This window comes from Mastomys coucha, unplaced genomic scaffold (genome assembly GCF_008632895.1).
Source record: "Mastomys coucha isolate ucsf_1 unplaced genomic scaffold, UCSF_Mcou_1 pScaffold22, whole genome shotgun sequence".
Taxonomy (NCBI): domain Eukaryota; kingdom Metazoa; phylum Chordata; class Mammalia; order Rodentia; family Muridae; genus Mastomys; species Mastomys coucha.
The window spans coordinates 98,139,387-98,154,827 of record NW_022196905.1 but is presented as its reverse complement, the minus strand read 5'-3'; the positions used below and the strand labels follow the sequence as shown (position 1 = coordinate 98,154,827).

The 15,441-nt window shown below is 47.2% G+C and overlaps 1 protein-coding gene and 1 long non-coding RNA gene across 3 annotated transcripts in view; one reads left to right on the top strand and one right to left on the bottom strand.

The window, feature by feature from the left end:
- LOC116068016 overlaps positions 1-11,166 on the top strand; it is a 25,976-nt gene extending 14,810 nt beyond the window's left edge. For both annotated transcript variants that reach the window (XR_004109408.1, XR_004109407.1), the window contains exons 2-6: positions 1,384-1,457; positions 3,452-3,592; positions 4,389-4,569; positions 8,180-8,294; positions 10,872-11,166. This is a non-coding gene — a long non-coding RNA (uncharacterized LOC116068016). The remainder of the gene's footprint in view (positions 1-1,383; positions 1,458-3,451; positions 3,593-4,388; positions 4,570-8,179; positions 8,295-10,871) is intronic.
- The window catches only part of Lrrc8c (leucine rich repeat containing 8 VRAC subunit C), a 99,271-nt gene that overhangs the window by 31,345 nt on the left and 52,485 nt on the right, over positions 1-15,441 (bottom strand). The window contains exon 3 of the mRNA XM_031337076.1: positions 4,193-4,334. Coding sequence (XP_031192936.1) covers positions 4,193-4,330 — 138 coding nt within the window. The 5' untranslated portion in view covers positions 4,331-4,334. The remainder of the gene's footprint in view (positions 1-4,192; positions 4,335-15,441) is intronic.

Genomic DNA, 15,441 nt, shown 5'->3' with positions numbered 1-15,441 from the left:
CCCTCCCCCCAGGAGTTATAGCTAGACAAATGGAACCTGCACAGCCAGTACCTAATTTACGAGACAGACTCTTACTACGTAGCTCAGGCTGGACTGGAACTTGCTACTTGGGCTCGTGGTCCTTCTGCCTCCCGGGTTGCTGACATTGTAAGTACGTCACCTTGCCTGGTCTTACTCTGATTTTCCACAGCTGGAGTGGTCTGGCTAAAACACCACCTCATGCTGGGTGTGGTGGTGCGTGCCTTTAATTTTAGCACTCAGGAGGCAGAGGCAGGTGGAGCTTTATGGGTTCAAGGCCAGCCTGGTCTACAGAGTTAGTTCCAGGGCATCTAGAGTTATAGTGAAGCCCTGTCTTGAAAGGACCTAAATAAATAAGTAAATAAATAATAAAGCCACCTCATGAAATCCCTCTGCTCAGAATGGTCCACGTGAGCCCTGTCTCATTTGAGCAAAGTCACCTTGCAGACGTTGACAAAGCTCTACAAGGCCTGGTTGCTGTCGCTGCTCAGGAGCCAGCTTTACCTTTAACATGCCCTTGCTTGCTTGGGTCACCATCAGGGGTCTTCCTCAGTTCACTTTATATCCATAAGACATAAACTCCACACGGCACCGGAATCCTTCACAGACAGTGCTAGAGTGGCTGCGAGCGCGCAACGTGGCACCAAGCTTTGCCCTGTGGGGGAATCTTCTCGACTGCAGGTAGAGTGGGCCACTCTGCGCCATCTCCCTGCCATCTTGTCAAACATATATGACAGAATGACCGAACGGAAGCTGTACCTCTTGGAAGCCAGTGGACACAAGGGGCATGCTTACACACAAACGCTTCCCCAAATCACATAAGTCCATCACGGCTCGTGACCAGGCAATTATTGGCCAGACAAAGCTGGCCAATCAGTGCTCACTTAAATCATAAGCAATGGCTTCTGGTAACCAAGTCAAAACCCTCCCTGTACCCGGTCTCCAGGAGAACGGAAGGATGAAGAAAAGTCATAAAACTGCCGGAAGTGAAGGGGCCAGCGCCCCACTTCTGGGCACCCTTGTTTTAGCTTTTAGCCTGCAGTGTTCCAGCTATGGGGCCTGTTCCTGCCCATCTCCAAACCCCTGGCCTAAAGCCACACTTCCCAACTTACCCTGGTGTCTCCTCCCACCCGAGTACTTCAAGGGTTTTTTTCCTATTGCATTTCTTGCATTCTAATTTCTCTAAGAGTTCTCTTTTATCCGTCATTTCAATGCCTGCGGTTTTGGTTGCCCACAGTCGATTATGGTCCTAAAATATTAAATGGAAGTTTCTAGAAATAATTGATTCATACATTTTTTTTTTTAAATTGCTCTCTGTGCTGAGTAGTGTGATATTAGTCACTTAGTAATTGTTTTGGCTTTCAGGGTGGCCATGGGGACACATCGGCTATTTAACAGCGGAAGAAGAGATTCGTGGAGACTGCTAAGATCTGTGTAATGTAAGAGCAGAGAAGCATCCACATTGGAGCGTCCTTTCCGAACACTGGAGGTCATAGGGTGGTTCTGTCCCCTTGTGTACAATTTCCTCACGGATTTTACTTGTTTTCTTCCTTCCTTTCCCTGTAGAGTTTGGGACACTTCACATTGTTTCTAACATTATTTTATTTCTTCGCTTGTGTGCTCTGGCATGCACTTCAGGCACAGGACAGTCTTCTGCACTCACTACTCTCTCCTCCACCATGTGGGTGCTTAGGATCCAGTTCCGGTGGTTGAGCTTGGTAGAGCCTTTGTGCTCTGAGCCGTCTTGCTAGTCTGGGGCTTTTTATCTTTTCTTTTTACTTCCTTTGTTGGTAATTCTTAGTAGAGCAGAGCCCAGCACACGGTGGAGTGTTCTTCAGCAGTTATTCTATGTATGAATAAATCTGTATTCCCCCCTCCGGTTTAGACTTTAGCTTCTTCTTTATGGTATTCTTTTCTGAGTGTGTGTGGAGGAGGGAAGCAGGGTTCCATGTAGCTCAGGCTAGCCTGGAACTCATTTTATTGCTGAGGAAGACACTGATGCTGCTCCTCCCGGTTCCAATTTCCAAGGGCTGAATTCCACCAGGCTAGGTAGCAAAATGTGTTTATTGCTTTGATGAAGCACAGCAAGTGTGATATTAGGGACTAGGAATAAGCACTCTGGGTCCAAATGGCTTGAGTTAAAACAAGGGCTTTGCTGCCCACTGGGCAACCTTGCTTTAACCTCTGCATACTTACGGTAAGAACAGCTCCCATCTTAGAGTTGGCAGGAGGAAGGAATGAGCTCATCACAGGAGCGAAGTGTTCAGAAGGAGGAGAGACACCCAGGCAATGTTAGGGTACACCTTAGTAATGGGTGATGCCCAGGCAATGTTAGGGTACACCTTAGTGATGGGCGACGCCCAGGCAATGTTAGGGTACACCTTAGTGATGGGCGACGCCCAGGCAATGTTAGGGTACACCTTAGTGATGAGCGACGCCAGTCCTCAGATGGTCTTCATTTTACACTGTGCTGTTGGAGACTTGTCTCGCTTCCCACTTCCTCCGGGTGTTCTACCTGAAGGTCCCACCCACCCCAGCCTCTAACTTCCGCCCACTTATCCAACCACTGAAACTGAGTTCTCTTTTTCTTTCTTTAAAGACGTATTTATCTGGGGGCTGGGAAGATGGCTCAGCGGTTAAGAGTGCTGAGTGCTCTTCAAGAGGTCTTCAGTTCAAATCCCAGCAACCACATGGTGGCTCACAACCATCTGTAATGAGATCTGATGTCCTCTTCTGGTGTGTCTGAGGACAGCGACAGTGTACTTATATATAATAAGCAAATAAATCTTTTAAAAAAACATGTATTTATCTTATGTATATGAGTGCTCTATTTGCACGTACACCTGAATGCCAGAAGAGAGCATGGGATCCCATTACAGATGGTTGTGAGTCACCATGAGGTTGCTGGGAATTGAACTCAGGACCTCTGGAAGTGCAGCCGGTGCTCTTAACTGCTGAGCTATCAATCCAGCCCTGAAACGAGCTGCCCACTGTTGTTGCCCACAGCTTCCCTGAGCTTGGGCCCCGTTTGTTCTCCACCTGGCCTTACAGCTGTGTCTCTCATCCGAGAGCACTTAGGTTCCACGCCTGATATATTTTCCCTCAGCGCCTTCTCCCAGGCTGACGTCCACCCCAATGACATCAGATCTGAGAGTTTCCCAGCAATGCTGTGTTCTTTCTCATGTTTAGATTTCCTCTCCTCTCCCAGTACCTTCTCTCTCTCTGCTCCAGCCCCCACCCTCTACTTAGTCCATTCTCCGTTTTTTTATTTTTTTATTTTTTGTGTCTTTTTCGAGACAGGGTTTCTCTGTGTAGCCCTGGCTGTCCTCGAACTCAGAAATCTGCCTGCCTCTGCCTCGAGGTGGTGGCGCATGCCTTTAATCCCAGCATTCTCCGGTTTTTAACTCGACTATTACCTTTGTCTCGTTTCCAGGCTAAGCTGAGTTCCTCTGAACTTCTGTGGAGCTGGCATCACGCTAAGTCTTGTCTGCTAGCCTGCCAGCTTAGCTCCCCTCAGCCGTTAGCTGCAGACAGTCCCTAGGTCCTTCAAGTGTGGTGCCTGGCACAGTAACAGGTATGAAGATCTATCTGGATTTGATATATGTACACATGACTTCTATACAGAATGCATTTGTGATCGAGTTATATTTTAATTTAGTACTAAACACTGAGTATATCTTGGCATCTTGCCAAAATATTAATTCTCCCAGAAAAACTTCAGCTCAGGCATGAAAGGCAAAGAAAGGCAAAAGGCTGTATTGGACAATGGAGGCGGCATTGTGGACGCCTGCTGGAGCATAACTTCATGAATGAAATGTAATGAAAGACAAGGAGCCTACTTTGATGTTAATGGCATCAAACATCACTGGAGCAAGTGGCTTCTCTGAATTCTAAGCACAGGAAAGTTGAGCAAATGAGTTTTCAGGTTCCCTGTCATGATTACCAATAACACACAGAGATGGGGATGCAATGCCCCCTGCCATACAGCCAGCTCTCCTTTCTCCTCTCGCCTCCACACACCACCCACCCCTGACCCTGTACAACGCTGGGGATGGAACCCAGGGCCTCACGTGTTCTAGGCATGTCCCACCAGTGAGATGCATCCTCAGCCCATAAGAGTCAGATCTTAAGCCACACTGCTCGGATTTCAGTCCTCCGTAGGTTGGGTGCTTACCTGTAAAGTACATCCAAACACTCCGATCATCAGCATGGCCACTGAGAGGTAATCTGTGAACACATCCCACCATGGCTTCAGCACGCGGAAGGCGGGCTGCTGCTCGGAGAACTGCCGGAACTCAGTCACTGGAATCATGTTTCTGAGAAAGGAGAGAGAACACTGTGAATTAACCTTTCTTTTTTTCTTTTTAAAGTCACACTTGCGATGCTTTTGTGAACCCTTAAGAGCAGAGTCTTCTGAAGCCACAGGGCCGCCAAGATACAGTGTTCCCCACTGGTGATGGACCAGCTGTGGAGGAAATGAAGAGAGTCACACACAGCTGGGTGACTGGCATGCAAGCTCCCTCTGTGCTCCTTGGATTTAGTCACACCCAGGTATTTCCTGGATCCTCAGTTCCCTCAAAGATACCATGGAGACTGGGTGCATTTTCTGAAATGTCTTTGCTACTTCTTGCCCTCTCAGCTACTTCTGTATTCTTTTTTGGTTTTTCGAGATAGGGTTTCTCTGTGTAGCCCTGGCTATCCTGGAACTCACTCTGTAGACCAGGCTGGCCTCAAACTCAGAAATCCACCTGCCTCTGCCTCCCAAGTGCTGGGATTAAAGGCATGCGCCACCACCACCCGGCTTTATTTCTGTATTTTTTGTCATTGCTTTACTGGAGCCTACGCGTGGGTTCTTTGTTGATTACTCCTCAGAGAAGGGAAAGCATGTGGCTATATGGCCACTGCTTTTTAGTGGGGTGTGTGTGTGTGTGCGCGCGTGTGCGTGCGTGCGATTTATCATCCCTCTTTTTTTTTTTTTTTTGCCTAAATGCATGTTTCAATTTCTTTGTTTCTTACATATCACGTTTTACTGGGGATCTCAAACATATCCCGATTTTCCCTTCTGAGAAATCAGTTTGCCCTGCAGACTTGCTACAGTTTGGATTAGTGTTCCCCAGAGGCCACACGTTAATGCAGGTACAGCCACCAGGCTATGGTGCTTCTGAGAGAAGACCTTTAAGAGGTCAGGCCCAGTGGGAGGAAATTAGGTCCCTGGGAGTGTCCCTTGAAGGAAACATATGGAGATCGATCAGGGCTTGCTTCTCTCTCAGCTTTTCAGTTGCCACACAATGAGTAGCCCACCGTGTATTCCTGCCTAGACATAACTCCATGCAAAGACCCCAGAGCAGCAGGCAAACACACGATGGGTCCAAGTACTGAAGACCATGAACCAAAAGAAACCCTTGGCTTTTAACACTATTTATCCCAGGTGTTTAGTACAGTGACACAAAATGAACATGGAAGTCCTGTCTCTATAGCAGTCACGGCTGAGCTACCGGCACTAAATGGAGTGTTATTCCGCTCTCCCCAAGCCCAGGGATGTGGGAGAGGGGTGTGGAAGATGGGAGGAGTGCTGCAAAGCGCACCTGAGCAAGACTGGGCACTGTGAACTGGGGGAGGGCTTCTGAGGTCCATGTCTTCCTGGGTTAGTGGCAGCTGCAGAGGAAGGACTTGGTTGCTGGGGAAGGAACTAACCCAAGGACGGTCCTCTGTAAGCACCAAGACACCTCTCCAGACCCTCTCCCAAGTATTTTAAAAGCTACTGCTATGTAGACAACAATGGCTAAATGCACAGGGTAAGCTGAAGTTCTGGGGAAGAGAAATGTTCTCATAGCCTTCAGTGTGACCCAGAACTCCTGTGAATTTGTTGGTGGCCATAGCTTTGGAAAGTATCATAATGTTCTTGCTTGCTTGCTTGTTCTGTCTTGTTGTTGTACAACTCTTTCTTTTATATAGGTGTTTTTAATTTTTTGTTTTGTTTGTTTATTTTTTTGAGACAAGGTCTCTCTATACAGCTCTGGCTTTCCTGGAATTCACTAGACCAGGCTGGCCCTATACTCACATAGACCAGGCTGGCCCTATAGTCACAGAGGTTTGCCTGCCTTTGCCTCCTCAGTCCTGGGACTAAAGGTGTGCACCACCACACCCAGCTACAACTATTTCTTAAACAATAATTTGGACGTCACTACTGAGTTTATTCTTTAATAGTGTTGGAAATTTCAGCCCTCAGCTCTTAAGAGCTGTCTCCTTACATGTGGGCAGCATTTGATGTGGTTTTTCCATCTCACTGAGACAGAAATCCATGCTGACTACCCCAGGCCGCCCCTATCAGCAGCTCCTTGAAAGCTGAGCCTATTACGTCATGCACATCTGTCTGTCCTAGTTTGCTATTACATCACGCACGTCTGTCTGTCCTAGTTTGCTATTACATCACGCACTTCGGTCTGTCCTAGTTTGCTATTACATCATGCATGTCTGTCTGTTCTAGTTTGCTATTACATCACGCACTTCTGTCTGTCCTAGTTTGCTATTACGTCACGCACGTCTGTCTGTCCTAGTTTGCTATTACGTCACACATGTCTGTCTGTCCTAGTTTGCTATTACGTCACGCATGTCTGTCTGTGCTAATTTGCTATTACGTCACGCACGTCTGTCTGTCCTAGTTTGCTATTACATCACGCACGTCTGTCTGTCCTAGTTTGCTATTACGTCACGCACGTCTGTCTGTCCTAGTTTGCTATTACGTCACGCACGTCTGTCTGTCCTAGTTTGCTATTACGTCACGCACGTCTGTCTGTCCTAGTTTGCTATTACATTACGCACGTCTGTCTGTCCTAGTTTGCTATTACGTCACACATGTCTGTCTGTGCTAATTTGCTATTACGTCACACACATCTGTCTGTCCTAGTTTGCTATTATGTCATGCATGTCTGTCTGTGCTAATTTGCTATTACATCACGCACGTCTGTCTGTCCTAGTTTGCTATTACATCACGCACGTCTGTCTGTCCTAGTTTGCCTTCTACAGCTCTGATAAATACCAGGAGCAAAGGTGTCTTGGGGGGGAAAGGGCTTATTTGTCTGACATGCCCTGATCACAGCCCATCTTTGAAGGAAGCCAAGGCAGGAACTCAAGTGGGGGGACCCTGGAGGCAACAACTAAAGTAAAGCCCATGGAGGAACCCTGGCTGCAGGTTTGCTCCCCATAGCTTGCCTAGCTTGCTCCTTTATGCAACCCATGACCACCAGCCCAAGGGTGATGCCAACCCTAGTGTGCTGCCTCCCCTACTAATTATTAATCAAGAAAACACACCCCAAACCTGTCTATGGGACAAGCTGATGGAGGCAACCCCTCAACTGATATTCTCTCCTCTTGGATGATTCTAGCTTGAATTATGTAGATGGAAATTAACCAGTAGCATCCACGTTTCAGGCAAGTCACTCAAGCTTCCCTGGTCATGTCAGTCATTCTACAATACAGGGCAAGCTCACACCTTCTGGCCTTTGTCTAAATGAAGCATGACAGGCTCAACTGCCCTTGATATGTTGTGTCACCTGTTGGGCACAGCCGCAGACGGGCTGTGATTTCCAGGTTCTGGTTCAGAAGTTCTGTGTGGCATTTCTGTGAGCACCATCATTGCTGCACACTGAGAAGTTCTGAGCCATTGTTGGAGACACAGATGGATTCAGACGCTCGTTCGCCTGGGGTCGCACTGTCAGCTTCCTGGATGGGGGTCACTGTGCTGCCATGAAGCCACTGCTCTTTCATGGGTTTGGTTGTGTCCTAAGTTCCTCTGACCCCTGAATGCACTGGGCTCACTCCCTCAGCAGCAGACAATTTCAGGAGAGAGTGGCACCATTTGGGGTGCTCTCTCAGTGCCCATGTTCTCCCTCATGCTTAAAACTATGGGAGTCCCAAAGTGTGTGTTACACTCTTAAATATCTATCCTTAGAAATGAAAAACAAAAATTAAAAAAATCCATTCATTTGTGAAAACGAATAAACATGATATAAAAATGTTGGTTGCACATAAACAAATGTTTCTCATGAAAATCAAAAGACAATAACTCAAAAATGAAAAAATTGATTATACTTTAACATAGATTGTGAAAAAATCATATGTTCAAAATATGAAAAGAAGGCATTATTTTACACTTCTGCAGATCTCTCCAATATCCAAATCGAGCCAACATCTGGATTCTCAGGTCTGGTTCTGAAGTCAGCCTGTGACATGCTGTTTGGACTAGATTGCATTAGACGGAATACAGACTCACAGAGGTATGAGGATAGAAATGCAAAGACTATGTGAACGGCTTTCTTGTCATGTGGGTATTTCTTTCTGAGATCTTGGCTAGTTAGTTACAGCTTGAACAATGGGAATGTAGCAATGAGTCTCACTGAGAGTGCAATGGGTATCAGTGGGTTGACAGGGGGCTAGAACAGAGCAGCAGACAGAAAGGCTTAAACTTGATTAAGGGTGAGCTGCTTTCTCTCGTGGAGTTCACCTAGTTGCAGGCCCTTTCAACAGCCAGATGTGGCCAGTGGAGAGGCATCAGCTGACCTGCGTGCAGGCAGGCAGCTGTCCAGATTGCCAGGCATGATGGCCAGGTAGAGAGCAGCCCTGACTGACTGGCTGACGGCCAGGTAGAGAGCAGCCCTGACTGACTGACAGGCTGGTGGCCAGTTAGAGAGCAGCCCTGACTGACTGACTGACTGACTGACTGACAGGCTGGCGGCCAGGTAGAGAGCAGCCCTGACTGACAGGCTGGCGGCCAGGTAGAGAGCAGCACTGACTGACTGACTGACTGACAGGCTGTGGCCAGGTAGAGAGCAGCCCTGACTGACTGGCTGACGGCCAGGTAGAGAGTAGGTCTGACTGACTGACTGACAGGCTGGCGGCCAGGTAGAGAGCAGCCCTGACTGACTGACTGACAGCCAGGTAGAGAGCAGCCCTCACTGACTGACAGGCTGGCGGCCAGGTAGAGAGCAGCCCTGGCTGACTGACAGGCTGGCGGCCAGGTAGAGAACAGCCCTGACTGACTGGCTGACTGACTGACTGACTGACAGGCTGGCGGCCAGGTAGAAAGCAGCCCTGACTGACTGGCTGATGGCCAGGTAGAGAGTAGGTCTGACTGACTGACTGACTGACAGGCTGACCAGGTAGAGAGCAGCCCTGACTGACTGACTGACAGCCAGGTAGAGAGCAGCCCTGACTGACTGACAGGCTGGCGGCCAGGTAGAGAATAGCCCTGACTGACTGGCTGACTGACTGACTGACTGACTGACTGACTGACTGACTGACAGGCTGGTGTAGCCAGGGAAGTAGACAGTGTTCCTTCCTTTGCTTTAAGCCAAGCCAGCATCCGTGCTGGGGAAATGCAGAGTCTCCATGGGGTGTCCCTGATGAGGTAGCCAGCTATTAATAGGAGCATATGGAATGTTTTCATGTTCAGTTAAACCTAGGCAATATTTTACTTTAGTATCTTCTTAGTTACAGACTCTGAGATCAACTGATGCTTGACTGGCATAAACAGCAATGAACTGTTGAAAATTCCATCAAAGTTAGCTTTACAACTGCACTGTGTTTCACGGCACAGTGGCCCAGGACCTTGCTTTGTTATTCTGCCAATCTTGTGTAAAACCTTTCATTGTGAGGCTGGAGAAAATGGCTCAGGAGTCAAGAACAGAGCTGACCTTCCAGAGGATGGTTCCCAACACCCACACGGTAGCTCTCAACTGTTAACTCCAATCTCAGGGATCTGATGCTACCTTCTGGCCTCCCAGGGTACTGCACACATGTGGTGCATATACATACTTGCAGACAAAAGACCTGCACCACACAATAAGCAAGAAACTGCCGTTATACAGAGAGCACAAGGCTAACTTCTGAGCATGTCTGAGGTCTAGAAAGGTCCTCGAGGGATGGGCATGTGTACGTAAGGAGCAAAGTTGAGAAGACACCTTACCAAGGGAACAGGGCTACATGCAACTGTGAAGTTCTTGGGAACCTACCAAGGTGCCTGGAAAATTCTGTGGCAACCTGTGGCTGTCAGTATTAAAGAGTGAGCAAACATTTTCTCTGTGTGTGGGCAAGGATTCTCCCTTAAGCCACGGGGTTGTTGACTAAGGATCCTAGTGCTTGGACTGGGTCATTTTCCTAAGAGTTGTTGGCCAATGAGACCCCAGAGGCTCCCAATGGGTAAAGGTCACTCACACTGTCAACAGTGCCATTGGTTGCATGTCATACCTGGACCCTACTGCTATAGACATCACATGCTTTCATTGTAAGCTTGGAGAAATCCAGCTGGAACTGAACCCTCCCTTGAGGTTAGCTTTTATCATGCCAGGATGTGCTACTGAGGTGTCTGGGGAAATAATGACCCAAAGCACTAGTCAGCTGGGTGCTTATAGGCATTGAACGTCATCTGAAAGTCACACAAATGCACCCACCCAAAGGAGCAAGATTGGGAAGTCAGCTGACACAGTGAAAGGGAGTTAGCTGACACAGTGAAAGGGAGTCAGCTGACACAGTGAAAGGAAGCAGACACCAGGAGCCATGGATCAGTGCATGTTGCTGGTTAGTGCAACAGTGGCTTCAAGAGGTATGGATGCAACACGCGCATCCACGTAAAGTTAGCATCGGACTTAATCCTCGTTCTCCAGGGGAAATTTCACACCTGGCACTGTGAGCTTTGACAAAAAGCTGTAGTTGAGGAAGTCACAGTTGTCTTGTTAGAAGAATATGATGTACCTGCTTTGCAAACATTTGTGTTTATGCTCGTGGGTTATTTCCAGTGTCAGTTTCCATTCAGGTGTCTTTCCATTTCTCATTCTCTGCTTGCCTATGTTCTGCAGGGTAAAGACTTTCTTTGAGACTTACTACCAGCCTCAATCTGGAGATGAGAGACATAGGGCAGGGTACCCAAGCGGAACTGGAGGATAGTCAGATCTGTGTCATTCACTCCAAGGCTCGGGTGGAAACTGTGAGATTCCAGCCATTAAGTCAAGTTCCAGCTCTAACACCTCAGAGTCCTGTGGCCTTCCTTGTCATCATGGGGTCATCAGTATAACAGCCAAAGATGGACGGTAAAGTCTACGCAGTCAAAGGGAGTGTATGAAGCTTTTTATGAAAACAAAACAAAACAAAACAAAACACTAAGCTTGTCAGTGTTTACTTTTGAAGACTGCACACCCCCGCCACCCCCTGCCTGGGCCTTGATTTGATTTATGAAAGGTACCTTACACACAAAGGTACCTTTGTACCACCGGTGACAAAGGCAGAAGACATGGTAGCATTATAAAATGCTAGAATCGCTTACAAAGGTCTGGGCTAGTCGAGTTCCATGGGCCACCAAGGCAGAGGCTCGATGGTCCTATGAATGCTTTTCCTTAGAAAGGCAGGGTCTGGCCTGTGGGATTCCCTGAGCCCAGGCTGAGCTGTCTCCGGAACATCATGCTTTACTCTAGGGAATAAAGGTGAACTAAGGAGCCAAAACATACTGTGAGGCAAGTGCTTTCCTTTCTGGGTCATCTCCTTATCCATCCAAGGACGGCATCTTAAATAATTCAAAAGTGTCAGATACACTAATTTTTCACATACAAACTTTCACAGTTTTTATATCTCTCTTTCTTTGTTTGTTTTTTGTTTGTTTGTTTGTTTTGTTTTGTTTTGTTTTTTGAGACAGGGTTTCTCTGTGTAGCCCTGGCTGTCCCGGAACTCACTCTGTAGACCAGGCTGGCCTCGAACTCAGAAATCCGCCTGCCTCTGCCTCCCAAGTGCTGGGATTAAAGGCGTGTGCCACCACTGCTTGGCTCTACCTCTCTTTCACTGACGCCTGTGTACATTTTCTTTCATAGACGCCTGTGTACATTTTCTTTCACTGATGCCTGTGTACATTTTCTTTCACTGATGCCTGTGTACATTTTCTTTCACTGACGCCTGTGTACATTTTCTTTCATAGGCGCCTGTGTATATTTTCTTTCACAGACGCCTGTGTATATTTTCTTTCACAGACGCCTGTGTATATTTTCTTTCACTGACGCCTGTGTATATTTTCTTTCACTGACGCCTGTGTACATTTTCTTTCACTGACGCCTGTGTACATTTTCTTTCACTGACGCCTGTGTACATTTTCTTTCACTGACGCCTGTGTACATTTTCTTTCACTGACGCCTGTGTACATTTTCTTTCACTGACGCCTGTGTACATTTTCTTTCACTGACGCCTGTGTACATTTTCTTTCACTGACGCCTGTGTACATTTTCTTTCATAGACGCCTGTGTACATTTTCTTTCACTGACGCCTGTGTACATTTTCTTTCACTGACGCCTGTGTACATTTTCTTTGACGATGCGGCACACCAGGAGTGCCGTGCAGTGCTAGAGGATATGCTTAGCCTGCGCGGAGTTCTAAATGCCACTTTGTCCATATTGCACTCAGTGTTCACCTTTTGAGGATATCATTCAATCCTCTGCTTAAGAAACACTGCTAAGTAGGGTTGGGGCGACGACTCAGTCTGTGTGTGTCTGCTGTGCAAGCATAAGGACCTGCATTCCACGCCCAGAAGCCCCGTGGGAAGCCCTTGTGCTGCTGTGCTGTTACTCCCAGTTTTCAGCAACTGAAAACAGACAGAACCCTGGGGTTAACTGTTAACCTAGCCTCCTCAAAGAGCTCCAGACCAGTGAGATCTAATTTAAAGATCAGGGTAGACAATGCCTCAAAAATAAAATCCGGGGCTGGAGAGATGGCTCAGTGGTTAAGAGTTCAATTTCCAGCCACCACATGGTGGCTCACAACCATCTGTAATGGGCATACAATGCCATCTTCTGGTGTGTCTGAAGACAGCAACAACATACCCATATACATGAAATTAATAGACAAATCTTAAAAAAAAAAAATCTGAGTTTGTTCTCTGGACTCCTCATGTGCATACGTGCACCTGCACACACGTGAACATATACAATACACACAGACATATACACACAAAAATGTGGGCACTGGTAAGTGTGAAGGTAGCATCTTTTGTGGCTTTCCTAACACAGTACATCCTCACTAGCACAGAACTGCCTCCAGGAGAATGTTAATACTTTCTTATCTAGAGTTAATTAAGCAGAACACATTCTTCTCTACTTACCAACCATGCCTCAAAGAATACCAAACTTAGTCTAGTATTTGGATTCTAAACTGACTAATAACACTGCCAGTTAGGTGGGCAAGGCACATTTGTTTCACGTTTTTCTGACATGAAATGATAATGGTAATGAAATGTGGACCTGAGCAAGCACAGCCACACACGGTGGTTCAGGGAAACACGGGTAGATTCTGGACAACTAATGGTCAGTGGCTCCCTAACAGAGTAAATGAAAAGCAGCTAAACATTCCCACGATACACAAATACAGCAGGCAAGAAACAAACGTGCGAACGTTTCATTCATGTATACAAAATATATTGGTTCTCTCTCTCAATACAACCCACTGAACTGAGTCCGATTATTGATGCCTACCTGTGGAAGGTATGGGCCATCCCCTGGGGCACAGACAACCCACCAGTGGCAACATCCTCAAAGAAAAGTGTTTTCCCTCTCGCAGCCTCCAGAACTTCCAATAGCTTTCCAGCTAAGGGGGAAGCACCCTGAGCACACTCCCTCACCCCCCCGTCCATTCTGGGGTTACAACTGGCTTGATTTTGTGTGTGTTCTATACAAGTGACAACTTTTAGGCTTTTAGAGGCTCTATGTGCTGCGTTGTGTCTAAAAGGCAGAATTTCACAGTGTTCTCCTTCATCCCCAGCTCTTACATTGTTTTTGCATAATCTTTAATGATTTTTCCCAGAACTTTCAGGTGTGTGCACGTGTGGGCATGCATGTCTGTGTGTGCGTGCCTGTGTGCATACCTGTCTGTGCACCTGTGTGCATACCTGTATGTGTCTGTGTGTGCACGTGTGTGTACACCTGTGTGTGTGAGCCTCTGTGTGCATCTGTGTGCGTGCATGTGCTCGTGTGTGTATGTGTGTATGTGTGCGTGTGTGTGTGCCTGTGCTCATGCATGTGTGCTGTGTGTGTGTGTGTGTGCCTGAGTGTATACCTCTCTGTGTACCTGTGTGCATACCTGTGTGTGTGCACACCTCTGTGTGCATCTGTGTGCATGTATGTGCTCGTGTGTGTATGTATGTGTGCGTGTGTGTGTGCCTGTGCACATGCATGTGTGCTGTGTGTGTGTGTGTGTGTGTGCGCGCGCGCGCGTGCACGCGCACATGCCTGTGTGGTGATACAGATGTCTCAGCTAAGGCTGAGCACTCATAGCCACTATTCTCAGGACTTGGACCATTTGCGAGTCTCTGTGGAAGAAGGAGGATGATGGGAAAAAGGGATGATGTGTATGTGTAGGTAACTAATCAAAACTGAGACTGTATAAAGAGGCTTTTATAAAAAACCAAAACCAAAACCAAAACCCTATTAGTTTGTAAGCTTATTTTACCTCCTCCCCAGAAGTTTGAGTAGAAATATACTGAGTGTGTGGACACTATTGCTCTCAGACGATGAGTTGTTCTTTTCTTAAAAACTGTGTGTGTGTGTGTGTGTGTGTGTGTGTGTGTGTGGTGTGGTGTGTGAGTGTGTGTGTGTGTATGTGTGTGTGGGTGTGGGTGTGTGTGGTGTGGTGTGGTGTGTGAGTATGTGCACACAGTGCAGGTGCCTGCAGAGGTCGGGTGATGCTATCAGACCCTCTGGAGCTGGAGCTGTGAGTCTCCTGATGTACAAAGCCATCTTGCCAGCCCCGTGAATTAGTAAATGAAAATCTTAGTGCCAGGTTTGGGCTATCTCTCCCTCCCAGCTGCCAGTCAGTGACACCTAGAAGCTACTGTTAATGCTTTGCTCATTATTATAAGACCCTGTTACTAAAGACACCACACACTGGTATCAGGACATAGAGCAGTCAGCATCAACTGTTCAGGAAACTCTCCCAGCTAGCTAGTTTTCAAACTGCAGGAAGGGACTACGCAGGCTGCTAGGTGAGAAAAGGTATCCACGGTCCTACCCATTACTGGGCCCTGGATGCTATGACAACCTGCCATGAAAGGCTTGTCTGCTGGTGCAATCTCCACATGACGGTTCCACGGTAACCAAGTCCATTTTGACTGGATTTGAGATCTGCTAAGCAAGAGGGAATTTATGCCTGGTACGGTAAACCTATCAAAATCTCATGGATGGGGAGATCCATGGATTTCTGACCCCATGTAACCTACTGTAGTTTTGCTAAATGGCCATGCTGCCAAACTGCCTTCTAATTATTTATGTTCCGTATTCAACCTTGGTCAGAGTTTTTGTTGTTGATGTTACTTGTTTGCTTGTGTTACAGTGGGTTAGGTTAGCATTCTTCTTCTATCTCAGTGGCTTCTGACCATGGGACCATTTGGTTTTTTTTTTT